General features: G+C 36.2%; 1 protein-coding gene and 1 long non-coding RNA gene across 2 annotated transcripts in view; one reads left to right on the top strand and one right to left on the bottom strand.

Moving 5' to 3' along the window:
- Nucleotides 1-23868, bottom strand: part of cog6 (component of oligomeric golgi complex 6) — a 69450-nt gene that overhangs the window by 5392 nt on the left and 40190 nt on the right. The window contains exons 14-18 of the mRNA XM_055195925.2: nt 18035-18166; nt 17050-17217; nt 16379-16486; nt 2900-2953; nt 2718-2797 (exon numbers count right to left, since the gene is read on the bottom strand). Of these exons, the coding sequence (XP_055051900.1) occupies nt 2718-2797; nt 2900-2953; nt 16379-16486; nt 17050-17217; nt 18035-18166 (542 nt within the window). The remainder of the gene's footprint in view (nt 1-2717; nt 2798-2899; nt 2954-16378; nt 16487-17049; nt 17218-18034; nt 18167-23868) is intronic.
- On the top strand, nt 11447-12964 carry LOC141361562 (uncharacterized). Its single transcript, XR_012367686.1, has 2 exons — nt 11447-11695; nt 12438-12964. It is a non-coding gene; the product is annotated as an uncharacterized lncRNA (long non-coding RNA).

Genomic DNA, 23868 nt, shown 5'->3' on the forward strand with positions numbered 1-23868 from the left:
AAAAACAATGCTATGATTTGATCTCTGACTCTAGAGACACAAGTGCACCTATTATGCAAAATCCACTTTTACAAGGTGTTTGGACATAATATGTGTTGGCAGTGTGTGAACCCTACAATGAAAAAAATCCACCCTCTCCTTTTTCTAATACTCATTAAACCAAACCAGCCTTATTAGACAGGCCGTTTTAATTCTCTTATCAATGTGAGGTCACTGTGATAAAGCCCCGCCCACGGCCACTGACTGACAGTCCTGCATTACCATAGTTTCCGGCCTCAGCAAGTTGTACGCTGTCTATAATATCTCAATAGTGAGATACTATTGTCTCAGACTGTATTAATCAGATCTATTTTAACTGAAAGCACTCACTGTCTGCTTGTAAGGAAGTGAGGAGCTGTAGCTCAGTGGTTCTCAAACTGGGGGCCCTGAGATGGTGCCAGGGGGGCCCCAGTTTTATGACATTTTATAAAATACATTAATTTATCATGAATTCTGTGTAATTAAAACCTAAAAAAATAAGGCTACTAACCAACAGCACTACTTTGTATACTTTAATATGTTTTGTCTAATTAAAATGTTACGTTTTAGAACAAAATTGTCATAAACTTTCTTTGGGTGGCCGCAAAGGAATGCACCGTAAACAAGGGGGGCTGCACGCTGAAAAAGTTTGAGAACCACTGCTGTAGCTCATTTGCATTGAACTCTCTGGTGTTGCATACAGCGCGGGCACCGCAACCTCTTATTTTTCAATCACTCCACAAAGAGACTTAGATTACTCTGCTGATTTTGGATATATAGATATAATTTATACATCATTTAAAACGTTAAAAGTGTCTTGTTTTTTCTGTCCACTCCCAATAAAAACAGAATGTTGTGCTTCGCAAAATTAAGAAAATAAATATGATGCGTGTTCTGTTCTCTCTCCTCAGGGAAGTCCTTTCAGAAACGCATCAGAAAAACTGTAACTTAACTAATACTTGTCATACAAACAAAAGGTAAATGTCTAAAAAATGCTTAGAATGTCTACTTTTAAATGATGTGAGGGAAATCAAAAACAAATATTCTCATTCGGTGTAAACTGTATGAGAAGGAGGAGAGGTACTGTCTTTCTCCTGTTACCTCATTATCTGTAATGAGATGAGATCGCCACACCCCCACGCCATTGAAGTGAACGAGCAGAAACATCCATATGCATAACTTGTGCCTCCTGCAGTCAATGGACACACAATCTCTGATCCATTCTCTCCACTCCTTGCTATGCTAAGCTGTATTATCCGAGTGCACCAAACATGACATCTAAATCACAGGATCACACGCATGTTCATGCATTCTTTTTGTGCTGCTTTCACAATCAACACGTGATGGAGCAGCGGCGTCTGTAAACATTGATAAGTTGAACACACTCCTGTGTTTTAAGTATAATGATAAAAAAACACAAATAAGAGTCGAGACAACGATGGGCAGTTCTTCATTAGAGCTTTTTCCTGCGCATGAGTAAAACTCTCGCTGGCCAACCAAAAACTAACCCTGTATTCATTTTTACGATGCCCATTTAGTACCTCAGTACCTTCAATAACAATCCCTTACTAAATTTACCATGATTATTATAGTATGTGTATATATGTTTACATTCTATTCTATTCTATTCTATTCTATTTTATTCTATTCGTTATGAATTTCCAAGTAAACCTTATCATGGTTTTACTACAAGGCTCATTATGCAAGTCTTTTGTTTCCTCAGCTTTCAATCACAGGTTATTTAGGAGCTTTCATGCCTCTTCGCATATGACCTTTCCCAGGCAAAAGTGTCTTAGAAATTGTAAATCAATATATTGTTTTATGTGAATGAGCAGGCCGAATGATTTTCACATCATTTTGAAGAAAAAACTCTAGACTATTAGATCCTCTTTTGAAAAGTCTTGGGAAAACATGTTTAGAATAAGTTTTGTGGACTTATATCAGTGACTTAAAAAATTTGTTTTTTCAAAAACCATGCATAAACATTTTTCTCTGAAAAATACAAACATGTACATACATGTAGCTCATATAATATTGTAGCCCAGTTTGTGCTGAATGCAGTGTTATGAGACTTTTGCCATTATTATGTTTTAAGGAACTGAAAAAGCACAAATGTCAGTGCAGGTCAAAACTTCCCCAGGACCCTAAAAACCCCTTAGACCCCAGAGGGTTAAAGGTACAGACATTAAAACAGTGGGCAAACGGGCATTTCGGACATGCTATAATAAAGGATAAGTGGGGTATTTTGAGGTAAAACTTCACCAACACATTCTGGGGACACCTGAGACTTATTTTACATCTTGTAAAAAGGCCATAATATGTGCCCTTTAAAACATAATTATGTGCACTGCCACATCACACAGAACTTTTTGAGTATTTATAATGCTGCTGAGCAGTAACGGGAGAGGTGGAGCAGCATTTAATTTTTATTAAAAACCGATGATCCCCAATTTCCTTAGTTACTGCATCATGTCAAAAGCCTTACATAGCGTAACAAGCCATATAAGCTACTTACATGGAGCTCAAAAACACCAGTCCCCCTTCACTCTCACTGTATGTACGCAAAAAGTTTAGATCATCCCCAAACAGTGAACTAACTTTTTGTATAGAATCAGAGGAGGAAACCTGCATTTGGACCTTACAATGTTAAAATGCAATGCTTCATCATTAAGGTTTTATAAATGTAATGTGACTCATACTTGATAGCGGCACTGAGTAGGAAGTTGAGCTGGGTCATTACAAGTGTATCAGGGGAGGCCAAATAACGGTCAAACTGAACCTGTGAAAGAAAAACAGAGAGACATTACACACCAATACAAAAACAAAGCGAGACAACGGAGAAAAGTAGAGGTGATAAAACAGTGAGAGAATCACGCCTCACCATAGCTGTTTTTAAGGATGTGCTGTCCATGCCGGGGAGATTTGCCAGTGGCCCCTGCGAGAAAGGACACAACAAAACATGAGAGGAGAATACGACCACTTTCCCTTAGCCAGCATGAACAATAGCTGTGAATTCAGACAGCCTTCAGTGCAAATATAACACATGAAGACAAGAAAGAATAGGGACGGCTGGAGAACAGAAGGAAAAAGTGAGAGATTTCATAACTGAATTGAATTCGTAGCTGGTCTGTGACACTGTTGAGAGCCAGTGAAAAAAAACTGGTCAAGAAAATAACAGAAACAAAAAAAAAAAAACAAAGAAAGAGAAAACAGAAAACAGACAATCTGTTGTATTAGGCCAGCAACATACTGTATCTTACACAAATACAAATGAGAAACGGTAAAATGTTGTTGTTTATGGTGATATTTGCAAATATTATGTACAATTTATGAAATTGATTATATGAAAATATGTAATACTTCACAAACACAAACACAGCATATTGTCCATTGCTTAATTTAATTAAATTCGAATTTAACGTCTTCATCTTATTGCTTAAAGAGGATATTTCACAAGACTTTTTTAAGATGTCAAAAAAATCTTTGGTGTCCCCAGAGTATGTATGTGAAGTTCTAGCACAAAATATCATATAGATAATTTATTAAAATGTTTAAATTGACACTTTGTATGTGTGAGCAAAAATGTGCCGTTTCCTCTAAAATGCAAATGAGCTGATCTCTGCACTAAATGGCAGTGCCGTGATTGGATAGTGCAGATTAAGGGCCGGTATTATCCCCTTCTGACATCATAAGGGGGAGCCAAATTTCAATTAACTATTTTTTCACATACTTGCAAAGAATGGTTTACCAAAACTAAGTTACTGGGTTGATCTTATTCACATTTTCTAGTTTAATACAAGCACGGAGGACCCAATTATAGCACTTAAACATGGAAAAGTCTGATTTTCATGATATGTCCCCTTTAACGGTTAAAAATCGTTTAATGAGCGTCGGTTGTCGGTCATAAAAAATTCACAATGAGCTGACCATGTACATGCCTTGAATTATAAATTGCGCTTTGATACATTTTGAAATGCAACAAAGTAAAATTGTGCACTAGAAATGTCGGTATGACATTTTGGCAGTATGATAACCTTAAATGAAAATAGCACAGTTTTACAGTGTTGCGTTATTGACATGGCAAGATTAAAATGTGTTATTTTCAAATGTCTGCGTATGCAAACAACTACTTTTCAACTGGACACAAAACATTTTATTTTTAAGCAACATACAACATGAATGCCAGGTAAAAATAAAGGTACATTCACGTTATAAGCGGCTTTGTCGCTGTGTGTCACTCGTCTCTTTCAAAAGAGGCATTTCTATATAAGGTTGTCATAAACAAATGAGCAACGTCCAGTAACTGATGAGATACGGATGACGTGAACTCCCCTGCTTCATTCTTATTGGTAGTCGCTCCCGAATGTCACTCATAATTTGCATAAAGTTAAACATTACTCAACGTTGTCGCGCAACTGGACACGCCCCATCCAGTCCCCAACGGTTACTGTCGCTCGTGTAGCCGAAAGTCGACAAGCTTCCATTAAAATCAATAAGATCGCGTTGCTCTGCTACCGCTAGCCGCTGCTAATCTGAATGCAGCTTGAAGCCTTTAAATTAAAATATTCTTTTAAAAAATATATTTTTTATCAAATCACTTACATGACTTGGCAGTTTGGTGTTTTTTACCATACAAAAAACAATACTGGTGTGCATCTTGAGAAAAAACAATGGCACTGATATATGTTAAGATATGAAAGTGCAAGGTGTTTTTTAGTCTGGGACTAAGAGTAATGATTTAATTAATTTTGTGTAAACACAGCTCATACCTTGGAAACATCACAGTTAATTTTAGTGGTTTTGAAACCCAGACCTTTTCAAAACCTCTGTATACCTTGAAAACAGTAACTGGCCCATGCCTATTAAGCACAAGCATTACCGTGGGTTCACACCAGCAGCGTCTAGTTTGCTGCTTGAACATTTTGAGTTAACTCGCATCATTCGCGAGTGAAAGCCGCGCGAAATTCTAGTATTCGAGAGATTCACGTGAAAATTCGCGTCATGGGAGGAGCTTCTGCGACTCCGCTCGCTTTCTGTAACAACGTCACTACTAGAGCAAACTCCTGATTGGTTAACGCAGCGCGTTTTTCCGCCAAATTCAAAATTTTCAACTCACGCGTTTGCCGCAGCAATGCTCAATTTGCGCCATTCGCGCAAAAGAGGCGGAATCGCGTCTACCGCGCCGCGCTAAATGCCTCATTCGCGCCACGAGACCTCCAGACGAGCGTCAACGCGTCTTCACATTGACTTAACATTGAAATCACTCGCACTTGACGCCTCTACCGCAGCTGGTCTGAACGCAGCATTAGACTTTTTGTGCTTGTTTGAAGCTCTAGCCGAACAGCAATTGAATTCTTCAGTATATTAAAAGCAAAAAGTCATGATAGGCCATGTGCTAAAAAAAATTTCTTACTGCAGTTAAGGGGGTTTTAGATACCCAGTTAATGTACCCAGTTACACTCCAGTAAAACATGGATTGTTGTTAACCAACCATGGGTTAAAACAACCCGACATGGGTTGAAATATCCCAGCATAGGTTTATTTATTTATTTTATTATTATTTGTGGACTTTTTGTATGTGGCTATTTGCAGACCTCTGTAAACATCAGATAACAAGAAAACAGGAGCGAAACATGAATAGCAAAGTACATTTTGGGCATACCAACGCCCGTTATCTGTGATAAAACCACAGTAACACTTTACTTTATGAACAAACAGACAGAGCATTCACATTTCTTAAAAGTTAAAAAATCAAGAGGAAAGGGGGGAGGTCCTCACAAATAAACCTTGAAGGGGTGAAGCGTTTAAAAATTCTGATATCAAAATGAGACACAACGTTGGCTTTCAAGGGCCAGGTTCATTAATCATGTTTGTTGTGGGCAGCAAGAGCCATATAAAGACGAGACAGACCGTAATTAACAGCACGAGTTGACAGTGAAGACATTGATGCAGTAGGCGAGACAGTTGTGTCCTGTGCTGGTGGACAGCAGGTGTCCAGAGACGCTTAGTCACACGCCAGCCTTTTACGGGGGTGTGTGATGAGGACAGGCGTGGAAATGCCCGGACTGCAGTGCAGTGCCAAGACCCACACACACTTCTTTTCTATGCTTTTTCTTTCTCGCCTGTCTTCTGTAATATAACACCTTGTTTAAATGTCCTCACGTATTCGTAGGAGTCATCGAGTTCTTGGAAATGTCTTCACCTGACAATTACTGAGCTTAACTTGAAAGATCAAGGCTGTCTGTAAATGCAAAAACTTTCAACTTGAAGGAACAATTAACCACATATTAAAATTTGTCATTTTTTTGTGTGAATATGTTACTATAATGTAACAATTTATTTCTAAATTTCTAAAATACAAAAGGAGAGATTTTGAAGAATGTAAGCATATAAGAATTGTCAAACCCCAAACAAAAGAATTGTTATTTTATTATAGTCAAACCGAAAATGATTCAGACACCAGATATTTGACACATTATACCCAAAATGTATTCATACAGTGGACTACAAACAAAACCGATAAACATGTGACCCAAAATTATACAGACACTTTGACCTGACCATGTTTTGCTTAAGTGTTTTTTCTTTAATTGCTAATGCGACTTTTTTTACACCACAGACTGAACAAAATTAAGCATTGCTTGGTAATTGGTTGACCTTAATTGGTATTATCTACTTGCATTTGACAGCTGACAGCTTCAACATACTATAATTCATTTGTAAAACAGTCTAACAGAAGGATGGCCAAAACCAGTGAAATATCAAATAGTTTAACTCATTTTTTAATTAAAATTTATTTAAAAAGTGACCATGTACAATCTTAACATAAATAAATTTTCATTTCATGTATTGTACCAAATTTAGCCAATGGCTAATTTTCATCCATGGTCCCTTGGCAGGTAGTCATTAACAGAGGTACACATAAAAACGGCAAAAAAATAACATGTAGGTCTAGTAGGTCTTACAGAGTCTATAGGATGAAAATGTATGAAATCACAAAGTGTGGAAGGAGGCAGCACATTTAAAATGTTATATACTACATACAAATTTGAAATAAATGTATTACTATTATCTATACTACAACAAATATACAGTCACAGGGCTCCAGACTAACTTTTTCACTAGGAGCACAGTAGCCCCAAATGAAAATTTTAGGGGCGCAACCAGAAAATTTAGGGGCACACACCGTAAATCAACATGCTAACCAAATATTCACATTTCTACTAATTTCCAAAATACCAAATACTTTGATGATAGATGCAAAAAAGTACAACGTGCTGTTTCAAATTCAGTGTCACATCACAAAAAAAGGTCAAATTTACTGGTCGCACATGTGCGACCGGATGTAAAATTCAGTGGCACACTCGCAACATTTGGTGGCAGACTGAAGCCCTGAGTCATAATGTGAGAAATGTTAAAGAGGACATTTCACAAGACTTTTTTAAGATGTAAAATAAATATTTTTACTAACAGCTTGCACCAGCGCAAACCATCATTTTGACATTAAATAACTATGTCAAGATTTACTAAAGACGAGCAGTGGCTTATTAGCGCTGAAAATGTGTGGTCTAGTTATTTTTACGCATGACCTTATTGCATATGCATTTCTAGCAGTTTCCCTTTCAGACGCAAATTTTTTGGAAACTGAACTCAAGATCAGCTCTGCTAATTTACGACCATTAACTAATTTGCGCTTCTCTTAGTAAATTGCGTTGGTCATTATGGAAATCAGCTGTTAGGCCTGTGTTATTTTATTTGCGCGATTTAGTAAATATCTCGCAGATATTACCACTCCCATTTGTGCTTTTTGGGAATCGCGCTCTCATGCTAATTTGCTCTGTTTAGTAAATCTGGTGTCCGTACGTATGTGAAGGTTAATCTGAAAATACCATATAGATAATTTATTAATTGGCAAAATTTGCCAATTTTGGATGTGCCTTTTTAAAGGGACACTCCACTTTTTTTTTAAATATCCTAATTTTCCAGCTCCCCTAAAGTTTAACACTTGATTTTTATGATTTTGGAATCCATTCAGCCGATCTCCAGGTCTGGTGCTAGCACTTTTAGCATAGCTCAGCATAATCCATTGAATCTGATTAGACCATTAGCATCGCACTAAAAAATAACCAAAGAGTTATTTAAAAACTTGACTCTTCTGTAGTTACATCGTGTAATAAGATTGACGAAAAATTAAAAGTTGTGATTTTCTAGGCAGATATGCTTAGGTACTATACTCTCATTCTGGCGTAAAAATCAAGGACTTTGCTGCCAAAACATAGCTGCAGGAGGCGCAATGATATTACGCAGTTCCCGAAAATAGTCCCCTGCCATAGAAAGTTACTAAGAGGACTATTTTCGGCTGCTGCGTAATATCATTGCGTCTCCTGCAGCCATGTTACAAAGTCCTTGATTATTACGCCAGAATGAGAGTATAGTTCCTAGTCGTATCTGACCAGAAAATCACAACTCTTCACCTTCCGCCGGTCTCAGTACACAATGCAACTACAGAAGAGTCAAGCTTTAAATAGGAAAAATATTGAAACTCTTTGGTTATTTTTGAGCATGATGCTAATGGTCTAATCAGATTCAATGTATTGTGCTAAGCTATGCTAAAAGTGGTACTGCCAGAACCAGAGATCAGCTGAATGGAAATAGGGGAGCTGGAAAATGAGCATATTTTCAAAAAAAGCACCAAATGGCAGTGCCGTGGTTAGAAAGTGCCGATTAAGTGGTGAATTTTATTCCTTTTGGACATCACAGGGGGAGCCAAATTTCATTGACCTATTTAATTACATGCTTGCAGAGAATGGTTTATCAAAACTAAGTTACTGGGTTGTAGGGGTGTGCATTGGTGCTGCCCTCACAATTCAATTTCGATTCTCCAGGTAACGATTAAATTAAATTCGATTCTACGATGCATTGCAATGCATCAGAATTCTACTGTACACAACAAGGCAAATTTTTCATCAGTCAAGTAGTAAAGTCAAGTGCAACTATTCTCAACAAAAAGAGAAGCTGAGCAGCTTTAAGACAATGACAATTATATACCTGAGATGAGAATTTTACACACAGCGTAAGTCTTGTCTAGTTTCCCATTAACTTCATAGAATCCGAAATGTGCCCATATGTCCACTTTCCATGGAAAATGATGCGTTTTTATTTACCCGTCTATCACGGTCATCTCTCTCCGCCTCGGCCATCTTGATTGTTGTTGTTATGCCACCGGAAGTAATTGAAACTTCACAACTTTATTGTCCACTCGAGGCCAGAAAATAAACAGTGACATAATCGATTATGACACTTTGCTGCATTGCCGAATCGATTATTGTTGACACCCCCACTGGGTTGATCTTTTTTTCTAGGTTGATAGAAGCACTGGGGACCCAATTATAGCAACTTAAACATGGAAAAGTCACATTTTCATGATTTATCCCCTTTAAAGGTGTCTGAATAAATTTTGGTTTGACTGTAAGTCACATTGTTTGTTTAAAGTCATACTAGCTTTTTGTAAGAAAGTCACACAATTCCATGTTAACACTTGACATGAGCATAAATTAAATACAATTTTCCTTTATATGAGGAAAAGCTTGTAACGTTACTGTTCCCCACAAAATTGCCGTCTCATTCCCTATTTTCAAAACTAGACATCATGTCCACAATCTCTTTGTTTCTATGAAAGTAAGTTATATGCATGCTGTGACAGCATGTACTGCATTCAAAGCAGATATTACTTCCGAACAGTGATCGTCATTTTTAAACCTGATACGTCCTTCATGCCAGCCTGTGGAATAGCCAAGTGTCCATCGAAATATTTTAACCTACTGATTCATTAACACTGCACATTCAGACATATTCCTCATTTGACATACTGATTTTGGCACACTAGATAGTGGGGAAGCAGGTAACTTGGTTGCTGGAATACAGGTTTGCAACAGCATGGTGACAAGGTGAATTATAACTGAACTTTTGAATGAACTATTACTTTAAGATACAATAATCTGAAATCAACAGTACATCAGAAGTACATATAATGAATTAAATAAAGGCACACATAAAAGATAAGAGATTCTGAGCTCTCCAAGCCTCGGAGCTGTCCAAAGCCACTTCACTAATAAAACATTTCAGAGATAATTTGCTCAGTTAGTTCTGCCGTATATGTGCAACAGACATATAAAGGTAATTATGTTTACAGCATAAACTCTATTTTGTGTCCTCAGCTCATTTCCTGCCATGTGATGAAGTTGAGTGAAAATCCGCACTTTCATTTCATTCATGAACCGCTAACAGAGGAGTAACCATGGTAATAGGGTCTAAAGATGGGCAGAATAAACAATAGAGTATTCCTCTAAAATGAAGAGATATAATAAGGAAGTAATGTGTGCTATTAGTGTGCACGTGTCTGTGCGTTAGTGGCTAATACAAGTACAAAGATGGCTACAAATGTTGTTCTGGCTTGCCTGAGATAAAATATAGACAGAACTGTCAAAGACCTCAAAAACAGATTGCATTTTTTTGGCAGATGTTTTATTCAAGCTATTTTTTATTAGTAGCACTTTGTCTTGTTCCCACACCTAAGTTAACTTCAAATTCAAGGACCTTTCAAGGACTTTCCAGGTCCAATACCCTCAAATTCAAGGACTAAATGTGGGGACACATTTCAAGTGAGAGCAAGGTTACATCATGTTACCTTTTAAGATACATTGTTAGTTTCCTTTCGAGGAAACTCGCGCTGCGTCACTGCAGTGACACTTTGGGGACGGCTCCAGGGGTAAGTGTGTCTGAATGTGTATACCAAATTCAACCAATGGTGAGGCTTAACGACAAAGACAGGGTGACGCGGGAGCCAGGAAGTATATCACTATCTGAAATATTGTCAAAGACGGCGTTACAGGGATGCAGGAAGTATGACAAGGGAGACGCAGCGTCTCGTTCCCTTCTCAGGGAACAACAGTTACATACATAACCCAAAACATTTTCATTTGTCAAACACAACTATGCAAAAAAGCATTTTGAATCAACATTCACATACAGAAGATATAAGCATTTAAAGCGAACAGTTTAGCAAGTGTGCTTATAAAGTCTAGAATTTTTATGATATTATCCTACACTACACAGGGAATAATATGAATTTTTTTCCAGAAAACTTATTGCATAGATTCAAGCACTTCCAATGACCTGTATCTATGTATGGATTTTTTTTAAAACTTCCCAGGGCCTTGAATTATTTCCCCCAGATAAACAAACTTTCAAGGATTTCAAGGACCCGTGGGAACCCTGGAAGAAGCAGAGATGCTGTGCTGCAAGTCAGCGCAAACTCATGAAACGTCCCAAGTATAAGATCATAGAAGGCATTTTTTAATTATTTTTTGATGAGTTTGCTACCCTGCATATGTAAATGCCTTTATAGTCTTCAGTATCTGTGGAATGGACTAGTTGCACGGGATGACGTTTTTCTATTTCCGCTTTCTTGAGTGTACGCGTGTAAGCTTCCGGTTTCGCGATATGAATAGAGGAAGATATGAATCGTGGCGCTGTTTTAAACACAATGTCTGCAAGATCTATCAAAGTAACAATCACCGATGTCTATCGGCTAGTACACCAGCATGCTCAGCTCCGATGAGCAAAAGGAAAAAGTTGTTCAAGGTGTATATATCAAGTTACATCGACAACTATGAAGGTAAGTTATAACATTAGCTGATTGACTGGCTAGCTCTAACAGTTAGTAAATTTCTACTGACTTTGACAACTTGACAGGCTATTTGATGGTTTTAACGATGTACAGTTAACTGTATTAATAACAGTAATGATGTCCAAACCTCACAGTTTCAAACCAAAGATTCATCAGGGAGGGAGCGATCAGGGCTACAATGCTAAAGGGGGAGAACCCTCACGACCCTGGCTTGGAGTGGGAGTAAAAAATTAGAAGTGTTTATCAGCTCAAAGCCTCAATCAGGTTTATTATTTGTGGTTTTGATATGCCTGTGTTGCAAAATGACGAATAAAGGATCTTAACATACACCAAGCTTTCATGGAAACCACAGAATGGTTCTGACGGCTTGTGTTTTTTACTGTATGTTAATTATAAACCGTGAACGGTCAGTTATCTTTAAGGTTCATTGGCAAGTGATATTTAAGTACTGATTTTGTACCCTGTACCTATCTTATGCTTTAAACTTTCACTGTTTTTATAAAACTCTATATGAAAGTGAGTAAATTGAGACAGGTGATATATTGGGATGTCCTTAGATTACAGTATTGTGTATAGTGTTATGCATTTGATAACCTGACATGGATAAGCCTATTTTCATAACTTACCTGACCAGCCTGCTCTCAGCTTTGTCATTTTCTGTGTTGTATTGAATGTGTGTCCTGATTCTGTATGTGAAATAACATACTGTATATTTTGTTTTAATGTGTAGATTGTCTTTGACGACTGCTCACCAGTTGACATTTCAGTGGCAGACTGTTCTGTGTGGCTGAAAGAGAACTCTGCAACCACTATGTTGTGTTTGACCCAGCTGAGAGCCCACCCTTCGGACTGCTGGAAATTAAATGTCCCAATTTAATGACTGTAGCTACTTGAAAATACAGAGTGCAATGCTGAAATAAAAGCAGACTCGCAGAAAGAGCCAGGATGCCAGCTACTTCTTATAGCGATGTAGTGGTGTGATTTTTGGTGTTTTTACAGAGGAGGGTATTCCCATACAATGCATCTACAGAGACTGTGAGGTGGCTAAAACTATAAGGGAGATTATTTTTATTTTTACATGAATGAATGTTTGAAGAGGGTTCCCATCACTTATGGGATTTAATTTGAATAATATGCACTACATTATTTCCTCTTTAAAATCCACTGTACATATAACATTGATTCTTTATAAATAATATTGGTAATAATGATACAGTTAAGTATTAAAATAAAATAAATATATTACTTTTAATGTGCTCCTATGTGTGGCCTCCTCTTAATGCTATCATGCTGTGAGTCAGGTGTATAAAGCAACAGCAATGCTAAACTTTCCTTAGTGGTAACGTGTAACTGTCCATCTCTTAAGTTGTGTAGAATGGGGTTTAAAGGTTTTATGTAAGTGTACACAGTTGTTTGAAAATAATTACCTTTTTAATAATGTAAAAGATGTCAAAAAATACTGTTTAATTAATCAATTCTGGTAAGTATGTCTAACAAAATTATAGAACATTAATTATAAAGTATTTACAAAAACTATTGCAAATAGAAACATTCATTCTAAAGTATTTACATTAAAATATTTTAGAAATGCATTCATTAGAAGGTTTTTACCGGAAACTTGCAATTAGAAACATTAATTATAAAGTATTTACATGAAAACATTTTAGAAATACTTTCATTGGAAGTTCATTACAAGAAACGTTTACAATTAGAAACAGTCATAATGTATTTACATGGAAATATAAGAAATACATAAATTATAAAGTATAATAGTCAAGTCCAGTGTAAGGGAACCGGTATAGCTTCTTTTATAGATCTCCTAAACCCCTTAGCAGTCGAAGTCACACGCACATACGAGTGATTTTCGTAGGGTTGAAGCTGTCCCTACGGATCTTGATTTAACACTGAGCCCATACCACAGTATTTACAGGAGTGAAAACTTGTGTTATTATAACGTGACGAATGGGAGTAAACAATGTAATGCTCCGTTTTTCCGTTTGAAAGCAAGTAAGAACTCATTCTACTTAACAAGGTAAGCTAGATGCTGTCATTTGCAGTGCGTAAACACTTCGACCGGAAGTACTGATGCGTACACTCAAATCCCGAAGTTAATAGACGCCATCTTGTGCACCTAGTCAATTTGCCATCTCAAATAAGCTAATGGTAGTTAACTCTTTCCCCGCCATTGACGAGTTATCTCGTCAATTAAGAAAAAAAACCGCTTCCCTGCCAATGACGAGTTTTAACAGCAATCCATATTTCCGCTCTTATCCAAAAGTGAAGCATTCACTGATCCAAAAACAGTAAAAACTCTGTGTATATTTTGATTATCATTCTGAATCTGATCTCTAACAAAAGTCCTTTACAAAAATGCATTTATCTAAGCCGTTTGTTCAAAATTAGGTATTTTTGAAGAAACTTACCCATATATGAGAGGTGATAAAAAGAAAACAAATGAAGATAGGATGAAAGTTTAAAAAAAATTCTAGCAGGGAAAGAGTTAATAATCATCAACTTTATAATTTTGAATCACCTGGCACATTTTTGCCATTGTGAGATTTGGCAATGGCATTTACAATACTCAAGTTTAACCAAATTTTTGGTCTGTGGCCTAATAGTCAAATTTTGTATGCATGCAAATCAGCATAAAGAACATTCAATGACATGTTTGCTTTTATACAGATATAAATGCTAAAGGACACGTAGAGCAAAAAGGAAAGGTTGGACCTTTCTACCGTTCTCACAACTATGAAAACTGTCCATTGCTTACAATTCAGTAGTTTAAGTTTTTCATGATACATCCTTTAACAGGATAATTAATCCTAAAATAAAACCCTTGACATTATTTACTCATCTTTATGACTTTCCAAAACATCATAACCTTTTCAATTTTCTGAACAGTAATTAAAGGGGTCATGTATGGTTTAAGGGAGTCATGTTTAGAGTTCAACCGTTTGGAGTTTGCAGGTTGATGTTACATTTTGAATTGGGTCACATGGGTACATGCAATCTTGATTTATTTGGAAAGCAAATTACTTTCATTTCAGTTTGTCATACAAATTGTTAGTATTCCAACAGGAAATGGTGAATATACAATTCCAGACACGCCATGAATTACTCTTGTCTTTTTTGGAAATTGTAAGAAGTATTGGTCACCATTTTATTTACACAGATGGGGTTATGGAAATGAAAAGTTGCTGAAAGCTTACTCAGGCCATCCAAGTTAAAAGTGACATTGGTTTTTCCAATTGAGCAGTAACAAGATTTTTAGCTAAAAGTAGAAATGCATCTGAAAAAATTCTTGGCTAAAGCTGAATTAATTGAAACGACAAACGAAACATTTTTTTCATTTCCCTAATTATTTTGACAGTTTTTTCACCATTGCCTAAGTTACATTTCCAGAATGTCCCTTTATTTCACATTATTTGCCAAAGAAAATTTTTAAATATTCCAGCAAACATTATAGGGCCTTTTTACACTTCAATTCTCTGATCGGAAAGCTTTCTGATTTGTTGAAACTGTTCAATTTACATTCGACCACAAATGAGTCTTGGCTAAACTTTAAAGAAACAGTATGTAGGATTGTGGCCAAAACTGGTACTGCAATCACAAAACTTGTGGCTAAAACTGGTACTGCAATCACACAACTTGTGGCCAATACACAAAATGACAACATCAACATCAGTTGAGGGCTGCAACTCCACTTTTTAAATGACAATATCCTGGCCACACCACTGTTGTCAGTGATATAAATATTTGAAATGAAAATGATTTCTTAATGTCTAGTGACATATCAGGGCCATTTTATGATTAATTGATATAAATTTCTTACATACTGTTCCTTTAATAAATCTGTTTTATCACTTGTTCGGCCAAACACCAAAAATTCGTTTTCCACTATTTTCGGCTGAATAATTTCAGTTCCCGAACATTCAGCGCATCCCTAATCAAAAGCCATGTTACTTTTGTGTAGCCCGTTTTTACTTTTGACTCTCAAAAAAACTGCAGACTAACAGACTTGCATTGTATTAGTCAAAGAGGGCCACAATTTCATCTAAAAATCTCCTTTAACCCTTTAACTACCTTGGTTTTATATTCATAGCTGTGAATGATCAGACATTTATATTTCTCAGCAAATAGTACACTCTGACTACAAATGCATGATCTGAAAACTTTATCTTTTTCAAGACTATTAAAAACATACTATTTTTCATGGCACGAAATAAAATAATTTTGTAAAGTTATGGCTCTTACAGTGTAGTATGTAAAGAAATATGCTTTCCTTGCAGCATGAACAGATCACATGGCAGGAGTGATTTCTTTGTCTCTGACATAAGAAGTGTTGTGACAAGTGCTGTTGATTGACACTTTAACATCTAGTGGATTTTTTTGGCGTAATATACCTCAAGCAGATGGTAGAGATGATCAGCTAGATACTCCTCTCAAAAAAATATATTGACAAAAAATGTGCTTAACCATTTGATTGAGGTCTAGGTCTTGTGAAGACGCACACATTCTGTGATTTAAGAGCAGACATCTTAAACCAGATGAGCAAACCAAGAAGAGAAAAGTGTCTAAAATGCTGTAAACAGCAGCCATTTCAAGTTAAATTTACACATTGATCTAGGAACAGCCTTTCCTCATGAAAATGAGTTTTGAATGAGGTCTCACCTGCTCTGTGGTTTGTTGCTGGACAACGCTGTAGATGTGACTCAGACCGACTCTGGTCAGAACGTATGACGCCTGTTCATTGATTAAAGTGTCCAAATGTGCCTCAATCTACAGTGTGTACACAATAACAAATAATAAATGACTTATGACATAACTACATTTACAGTTATATATAAGGAATAAGAAAGAAGAGTATATTAAATGATTAAAGCTTAAATAAGGCATTTATGATACCATAACTCTTAACGCTAGTATGATTCTGCAATCTGCATTATAAATTACTTTGTGTTAAATAAAAATATGTTTCTCAAAATATATATTTTTTAATGATAATGCTATGAATGAACTCCCAAAAGTGCTATTACGCCATAAAATGTAGCTCCTCTTTTAAATCCGCTTAGAAAAGCGCTACGTTTTATTTTGTACCACCAAACTTGCTCGTATAACTACTCGTCTTAAATAGGAAAGACGTTGATGTGTTTGGTCACTTCTAACTTTATCTCTAAATAGTACCATTGAATGAATGGGGCTAAGCTAAATGCTATTTAAGCGTCGCAGCGCTTATGTGCACGCACACAGATGATAGAGGGATGATTCAACAATTCTTAGTTAAGGTAATAACATATTTTAATATTGAAAATGAGTAAACTATTCCTTTAATATCAGCTTACCTGAAACTCCAGCATTTCCAAGCGTTTGTCTGTGAACTCAAAGAGAGCCAGCGTGGTCTTCATCATGTAGAGGGAATTCACCATGTATGTGGCCATGTCGGCTGTGCCAAGGTTACTGGCTGATACTGTACACAACTGCAGCAGAGGGTCCAAGATACAGGACAACACCTGAAACAAACATTTTGGAAAAAAACAAGGAAAAAAGCATGACCCCTGTTTGACATGAACATGAATACATAGCATTCATGTCATAATATTAGTACTATAATACACATTTTGGTTTTCGCATGATCTATCCCTTTAAAAAGGGCTTTCCCTTAGGTGATGCTAAGATCATGTGTGGTAACCACTGATCTATATAAATGACTGGATTGCGCATAAAACGTAACGGCGAGAAGTAAAGCCACCAGATGAGTTTGAACGACCATCTTGGTATTCCCAATGGGCAGAGGGCTTCATAGACTTACATTAAAAATCATGATCTAAATTCACCCGGTGTACAGCGTACATTTTGTTTCAGTGAGACAAGTGTAAATGCATAGAAATAAAGTTTTATGACACTGATGGTCAACGTTATTTCTCTGAATACTGTAAGTTGTAAAGTAAAGACTTACATGTATGGCTTAAGCACAGAAGTATTCAAAAGCAACATTATTAAGGTAACCTTAACAATTCAATCTTCAGTTCCTGGATGCTGATTGGCCAATAGATTTTTTAATAAACAATACAGTTAAAACTGTAAGTGCACAGCAACCATAAAGACCCATTTAAAAAATATATTTTTATTGAAACTTGTGATGTTATTCTTTTTATGCAGCTGGCTAAACTGTTTTAGGGGGCAAGTCATCATGCTCAACAATGGCATTTAACTGTAACTATAGCACAAGCTCTCATTTTAGTTTAAATGGCTAACGCCCAGGATCTACAGAATAACAAGTCTAAACACTTTGAATTTTGCAACAAAACATGAAGTTAAACCAGTCACCTGTGCAAAATCAGCCTGACGGGCATCAAGAGGTAGCACAGAGGAATCGTGGGAGGCCAAAACCTCTCTGAGGAGCGACAGAGTCTGAGTAAGGGAGGCAGTGGGACCCAGATCAGGAGGAGGGAGCTCGACCTGAGATAGAAAGAAAGACTTTAGTGACAATGACAGAAAGCAAATGTAATATAAAATGCATAAGTAACTTATGCACAAGTAACATAATCACTCCTGACTTTGGAAGTTTAAGCTAGAGGGGGAGTCGACAGGAGTGATGATGTTACTGTAGCAGAGGTCGAAGTGCTACAAACTAAAAAATTGTGTAACTACTCATGTAACAGTCTTTAAATAGAGAAAACATGGAAGTGTTTGATGGCTTCTAAATTCATCACTGTTTGGATCCTAAGGAATGAATGGGGCTAGGCTAAATGCTAACACATTCATGACGGCTGTACAAAGAGTGCACCCATCGAAAAAAAATAGTAATGTATTAATTCATCTAAGTTGAGGTAAAAACATAGTAAAATATTGAAAAACGGTGGTATTCCTTTATCGATTAACATAGGCTAATGCATATTTTGCATCTTGAAGTAGACTCTGTCTAACTAAGCTCGTGCTATTTAATGTACAAGTCCTGTGTGTGCGATACCTGCGAGTTGTCCTACATGTGACGCGATGCCGAACGGCACTTCTCGTTCAGTGTGCGACCCCCTTTAAAATATATTTTTAAAATTAATCTAAAGCAGAAGTAAGAATATATATACTATAGATTAATCATCGTTAAAATATATAAAAATATCCGGACATTAAATTGTAGGTATATTGCCCAGCCCTTAATTTATGATGTATGGATCACCTAATGAGGTCAAAACATTGGCCATGTTTACATGTACCCTCATAATGCGATTATTATGGGATTTTGGCAATATTGTGATTATCCTTTAACTCATGTAAACACAATACTTCGATAAAAATTAGGGCTGTCAAAAGATTAATCGCATACAAAATAAAAGTTTGTTTTTGCTTAATATATGTGTGTGCACTGTGTGTAATTATTTTGTATATATAAATACACACATAAATGTATACATTTAAGAAAAAAATTATGTATGTATTTAATTTTAATCTGTATAATAAAAATATATCAAAGTAAATAAATGTATATATTTAAAAGTTTCTTAAATACATACATGCATATGTATTTATACATACAAAATAATTACACACATTGCACACACATATTACGCAAAAGCAAACTTTGATTTTGTATGCGATTAATCGCAATTAATCTTTTGACAGCCCTAATAAAAATAATAAGATTGCGCTCATAATCGCATCAAGAATAATCGTATTAAAAGAGGTGCCGTTTTTAACCGCAGTATGCGGCCATGTAAACGCATCTATACTGCACCAACTGAAGTCCGCAAACATTAAGCGTGAATTCGTTTTAAACTAAGAAGTTTTCCCTGAACTCTGTCAACACGACTCGCTGTCAGCAGTCTGCCTTCATCCAGAAACAGTTTAAATAAAGCAACAGCAGTGTATAAAACCGTCATAATATTTATGTCTTCATCATGGCACAGAATAACAAAATACGTCCATATGAACGTGTTTGTCAAGTAAAGTAAACTGAAACAGTGGACAGTATATGGGAGTTCATTTCTCTGCATTGGGCTGTGTGTGAATAATAAACACAAACATTTGTGAATAATCAGAAAATAAAAACTGCATGTAAACAGAAAAAAGTCATGCAGTATACATCTTGGATGACATGAGGGTGAATACATTAAGAGAGAATGTTCAATATATGGATGAAATATATTAACTGTAATAAGTCTGACATCTGAATAAAATGAGCATCATCTGTAACGTTGACTTTAAAAGACAGATCTCTTTTGTTTAGTTTAAAATGCCGTTTAAGGTTCAACTGCTGCAGTTAACTTTAAAAAGCGGTGTTTACTCTTCCAGCTCATGCTCAGGACCATGAGAATCAAGTTGAGCATGCATGACAAAGAAACTGAAGGCTTACTAATAAACACCCTGCTAAGCGAGCACTATCTAAAGCACGTCTGTCTCTAATAGGGCTTATTAGCTCTGGCTTGTGTTCCTGGCACCGAGCGGTGTTGGTGAGCGATACGTAACGTCCTAAGCTTGAGGTGATTTGATTAGAGCGCTGTTAAGGTGATAATTCTCTCAGAAGTGTGGCGAGGGGGCCATCTTGTTCTGGCTATTGATCCACTTGTCGATGAAGGGCTTTTTTTAAAGGAGCCTGTACGTGTTTGGGGATATTCTGGGGTTCATTTAAGTCCCTGGTGCAGAGAATGCTGTTTCTCAGCCGGGTGGAAAAACTCAAGCAAACTTACTTGGTGATGAGTGACCGTTACGTTGACGAGACACTTTTAAGTTATGTTGACTGCAACACAAGTGTACAAGATGTACAACATGCAAACCAGTTTGGGGAGTAACTAACTAAAAGTAACTATGCTACTAGCCTACATACTGTATGTTTTCAGTATCGTGACAATAGCTGGTTGTTCCTAAAATGAAGTGGCTTTACAGTAGCAAGACAGCGGTTTCAGGTTTTTAATCCTGGTTTTTAATGTTGCATTACATAGCACAGTAGCTTGTAACATTATTAGGGGTGTAACGAGACGAGAGTCGAGACTGGGTTCAGGAGACGAGACAAAATTTTTACACTGTTTTAAGAAATCCGCAATGATGAAATATATGAATCGTTTATTCAACTAAAATCATATAATAACAGCCTTTGAAATTGCATATTTTATATAATAATGATGGGGCAATGATCTAATCAGATCACCTCTAGAATAAATGACTCATTAAAGTTCATTCTTCACAAATGGTCCTCTTTCTCCTTTGTAGTGTTGGAAAATCTAAATCATTTTTAATGAATCAGTACATTCAGATGGTTCATCTAATGAAAAAATCAGGGCACTGTGTGATTTAATTATAAATTAGATTATATAAATGAAAGTTTGATATCCAAAAAACTATTTTCCACCTCAGTAGGATTTATTAGTCTAGCTTGCATACAAATTTTGTCTGCACTCGAAACTTAGAATCATATACATTACTCTGAAAATTGTTGCCTCGTATGACACATTTTATTTTACAATATATAACCTAGCAAGAAATGTCTGTTAATACATTAATGTACATACAATGAATAAATAGTATTGGTTTATATTTAAAAAAATTATAATACAAATAGTTCATTGTACGTTTGATATAGTGAATTACTTTTTGTTACAGTATGTAAAGTACATGAATAATTTTACAGTTAAAAGGACTTATTTATTATAACACATATCATCTTACAGACTGATCGTAAGACTTATTAACTCTTTCCCCGCCACCAGTGTTGGGGAAAGTTACTTTTAAAAGTAATGCATTACAATATTAAGTTACTCCCCAAAAAAGTAACTTATTGCATGACTTAGTTACTTTTCATGGAAAGTAATGCTTACGTTACTTTTACTTTTTGGTTACTTTTTCTTACTTGGCTGAGGCTTGATCTCTTTCAGGCCTTGCAGGTGTTTTTTATGATCGCAAACATTTTCATAATTCTATGCTATGTTCAGTTTAGTTCAGTAGATTATTTAATTTTTAAATTGAATTAATTTAACTGAAAATAACTTGAATTACTTTTTTAAAAAAGTAACTCAAATATTATAGTAATGCGTTACTTTACTAGTTACTTCAGAAAAGTAATATTATTACGTAATGCGCGTTACTTGTAATGCGTAACCCTCAACACTGCCCGCCACTGACGAGTTAACTTGTCAAGTAAGAGAAAACGCTTCCCTCCCAATAACGAATTTTTCCGGCAATCCGTATTTCCGCTATTATCCACCAGGTGGCGCTCTTAACAAACTTATAAAACCCGAAAGTATTCCCTTAAGGCAAACGGTTTAAACTCTGTGTATGTTGTGAGGATCGCTCTGAATCTGATCTCTATCAAAAGTCCTTCACAAAAATGAAATTATCTCTGCTTTTTGCTCAAAATGTGGTATTTTTGAAGAAACCTACCCATATTTGAGAGGCGATAAAAAGAGAACAAATGAAGGTAGGATGAAACTTTTTTTGTTTGAAAGTAGAGGGTCTGTTGTTTCATTTGATATATTGTATGGTTATATATTTAAAGAAGAACATTTTACGGAAGGCATTAAACTTTTGTGAAAATCATAAAACATGCTGGCGCTGGCTGGCAACTTTTTTTTTAAAACACTGGCGTGGAAAGAGTTAATTAAGGGGTATTTCATTTTCTGTTAAACTATTCCTTAAAGAAGAGTAGTTGTCTGAAGTTAACTACTTAAAATATAATGCTTTTTTACTTGCGATAATTTACTGGCATGTGTGCCATCACTGGCAAACAGGGGTGTGCCAAAATCTCGATATGACGATGTATCGATCGTCGGCCTCTGCGATACGAGAATCGATACGCTGGCTTCAAATATTGATAAATTAATTAATAAACAAGATGCCCTAAATAGATTTTCCAGCGCCATTACTTAATGGCTCCTCGGGGTGGCGCTAAACACATGAAGATTGGAATGATGAAAACATGAACAAACGTTGAAAGAAATTAGGATAGGATGGCGGATGCACGTAAAATAATAGATGCCTCAGCCATTTAAGTTGAAATGCTTTTATACCATTGATGGGCTGATAAAATTATAAATGTTTATACAAAACACATTTATATTTTGTTAAATGTGTCCGTTTACAAAGAAAAGCTATCAGCACAAAATGTTTAATGTGCTTGAAATGTTATACACATTGCTTATATATTGTTCATTTACCTCAGGACTTCAGACTGTGCACAAATGAGACAGCGCGAGCATTTGTACTCACACATGGGCGACCTGCATTTTTTTCTAGTTGTTATTTCAGTTTGAAAGACGAGTAGATTGCAAGCCCACAGAAAAACGAATGTGCGATCGTGTTTTTACTGCTCATTTGCGCTCACCGCTCAGTAATATAACGATGGTCTGCGCAGCCCCGCGTGAACTTGAAATCAAACACAGATTTAACCACAAGAAGATGCGGGGTCATTAAATATGGCATAGATGAGAGATAGAGAGAGCGGGACAACTTATAAACGAACACCTACATTATAGATAAAAGGATATGTCTATTTATTATCAAAGTATTTGCCAGTAGGCTAATGCAGATATTATGGGGAAAAAGTCAGTAATTGCATTCATTGACATAACGTGTGCACCTAACATCTCTGCCCTCTTAAAATTTTCAGTCAGGGGCTACAGTGTCTTAGTAGAAAAGGTAGTCTGGAGCACTATACCTAAAAACTTTTTGTGGACTTGCATAAAGAGAAAAGTTACACTTAATCTTTCCCTGGACATTTTGTTTTTATAGTTTGGCAGATATCGTCAATGTATCGGCATATAATTTGTAAGCAATACATCGATTATCGGAGAATCGGCGAACCGTGATACTATCGTTATCGGGAGACATGTATCGAATTGTATCGTGAGGTACCCTGCGATTCCCACCCCTACTGGCAAACAAAAAGCCAAACATTTACAGTACACACAAAATTTAGGAAATGAGACAAATGTGACTGTAAAGTTGTGAGGGCCCACTCCACAAGTGCCAAGTGACAGTAAAAATAAACTTTGGTCAGTAAATGCATTTAAATGAATGAAAAGTTAACTAAATCAATAAAGCTGAATAATAAGAATGACAGATCACACGTCACTTAATGTCACACAAAAGCATGCTAAAGAAAAGCTCTGTACATCAGTCAAAAATGTACCGCAAACTTCCCTACTGACTTCACTACACTAAGTATTTATGTT

The sequence above is a fragment of the Misgurnus anguillicaudatus genome, chromosome 24 (assembly GCF_027580225.2).
Source record: "Misgurnus anguillicaudatus chromosome 24, ASM2758022v2, whole genome shotgun sequence".
Classification (NCBI taxonomy): Eukaryota; Metazoa; Chordata; class Actinopteri; order Cypriniformes; family Cobitidae; genus Misgurnus; species Misgurnus anguillicaudatus.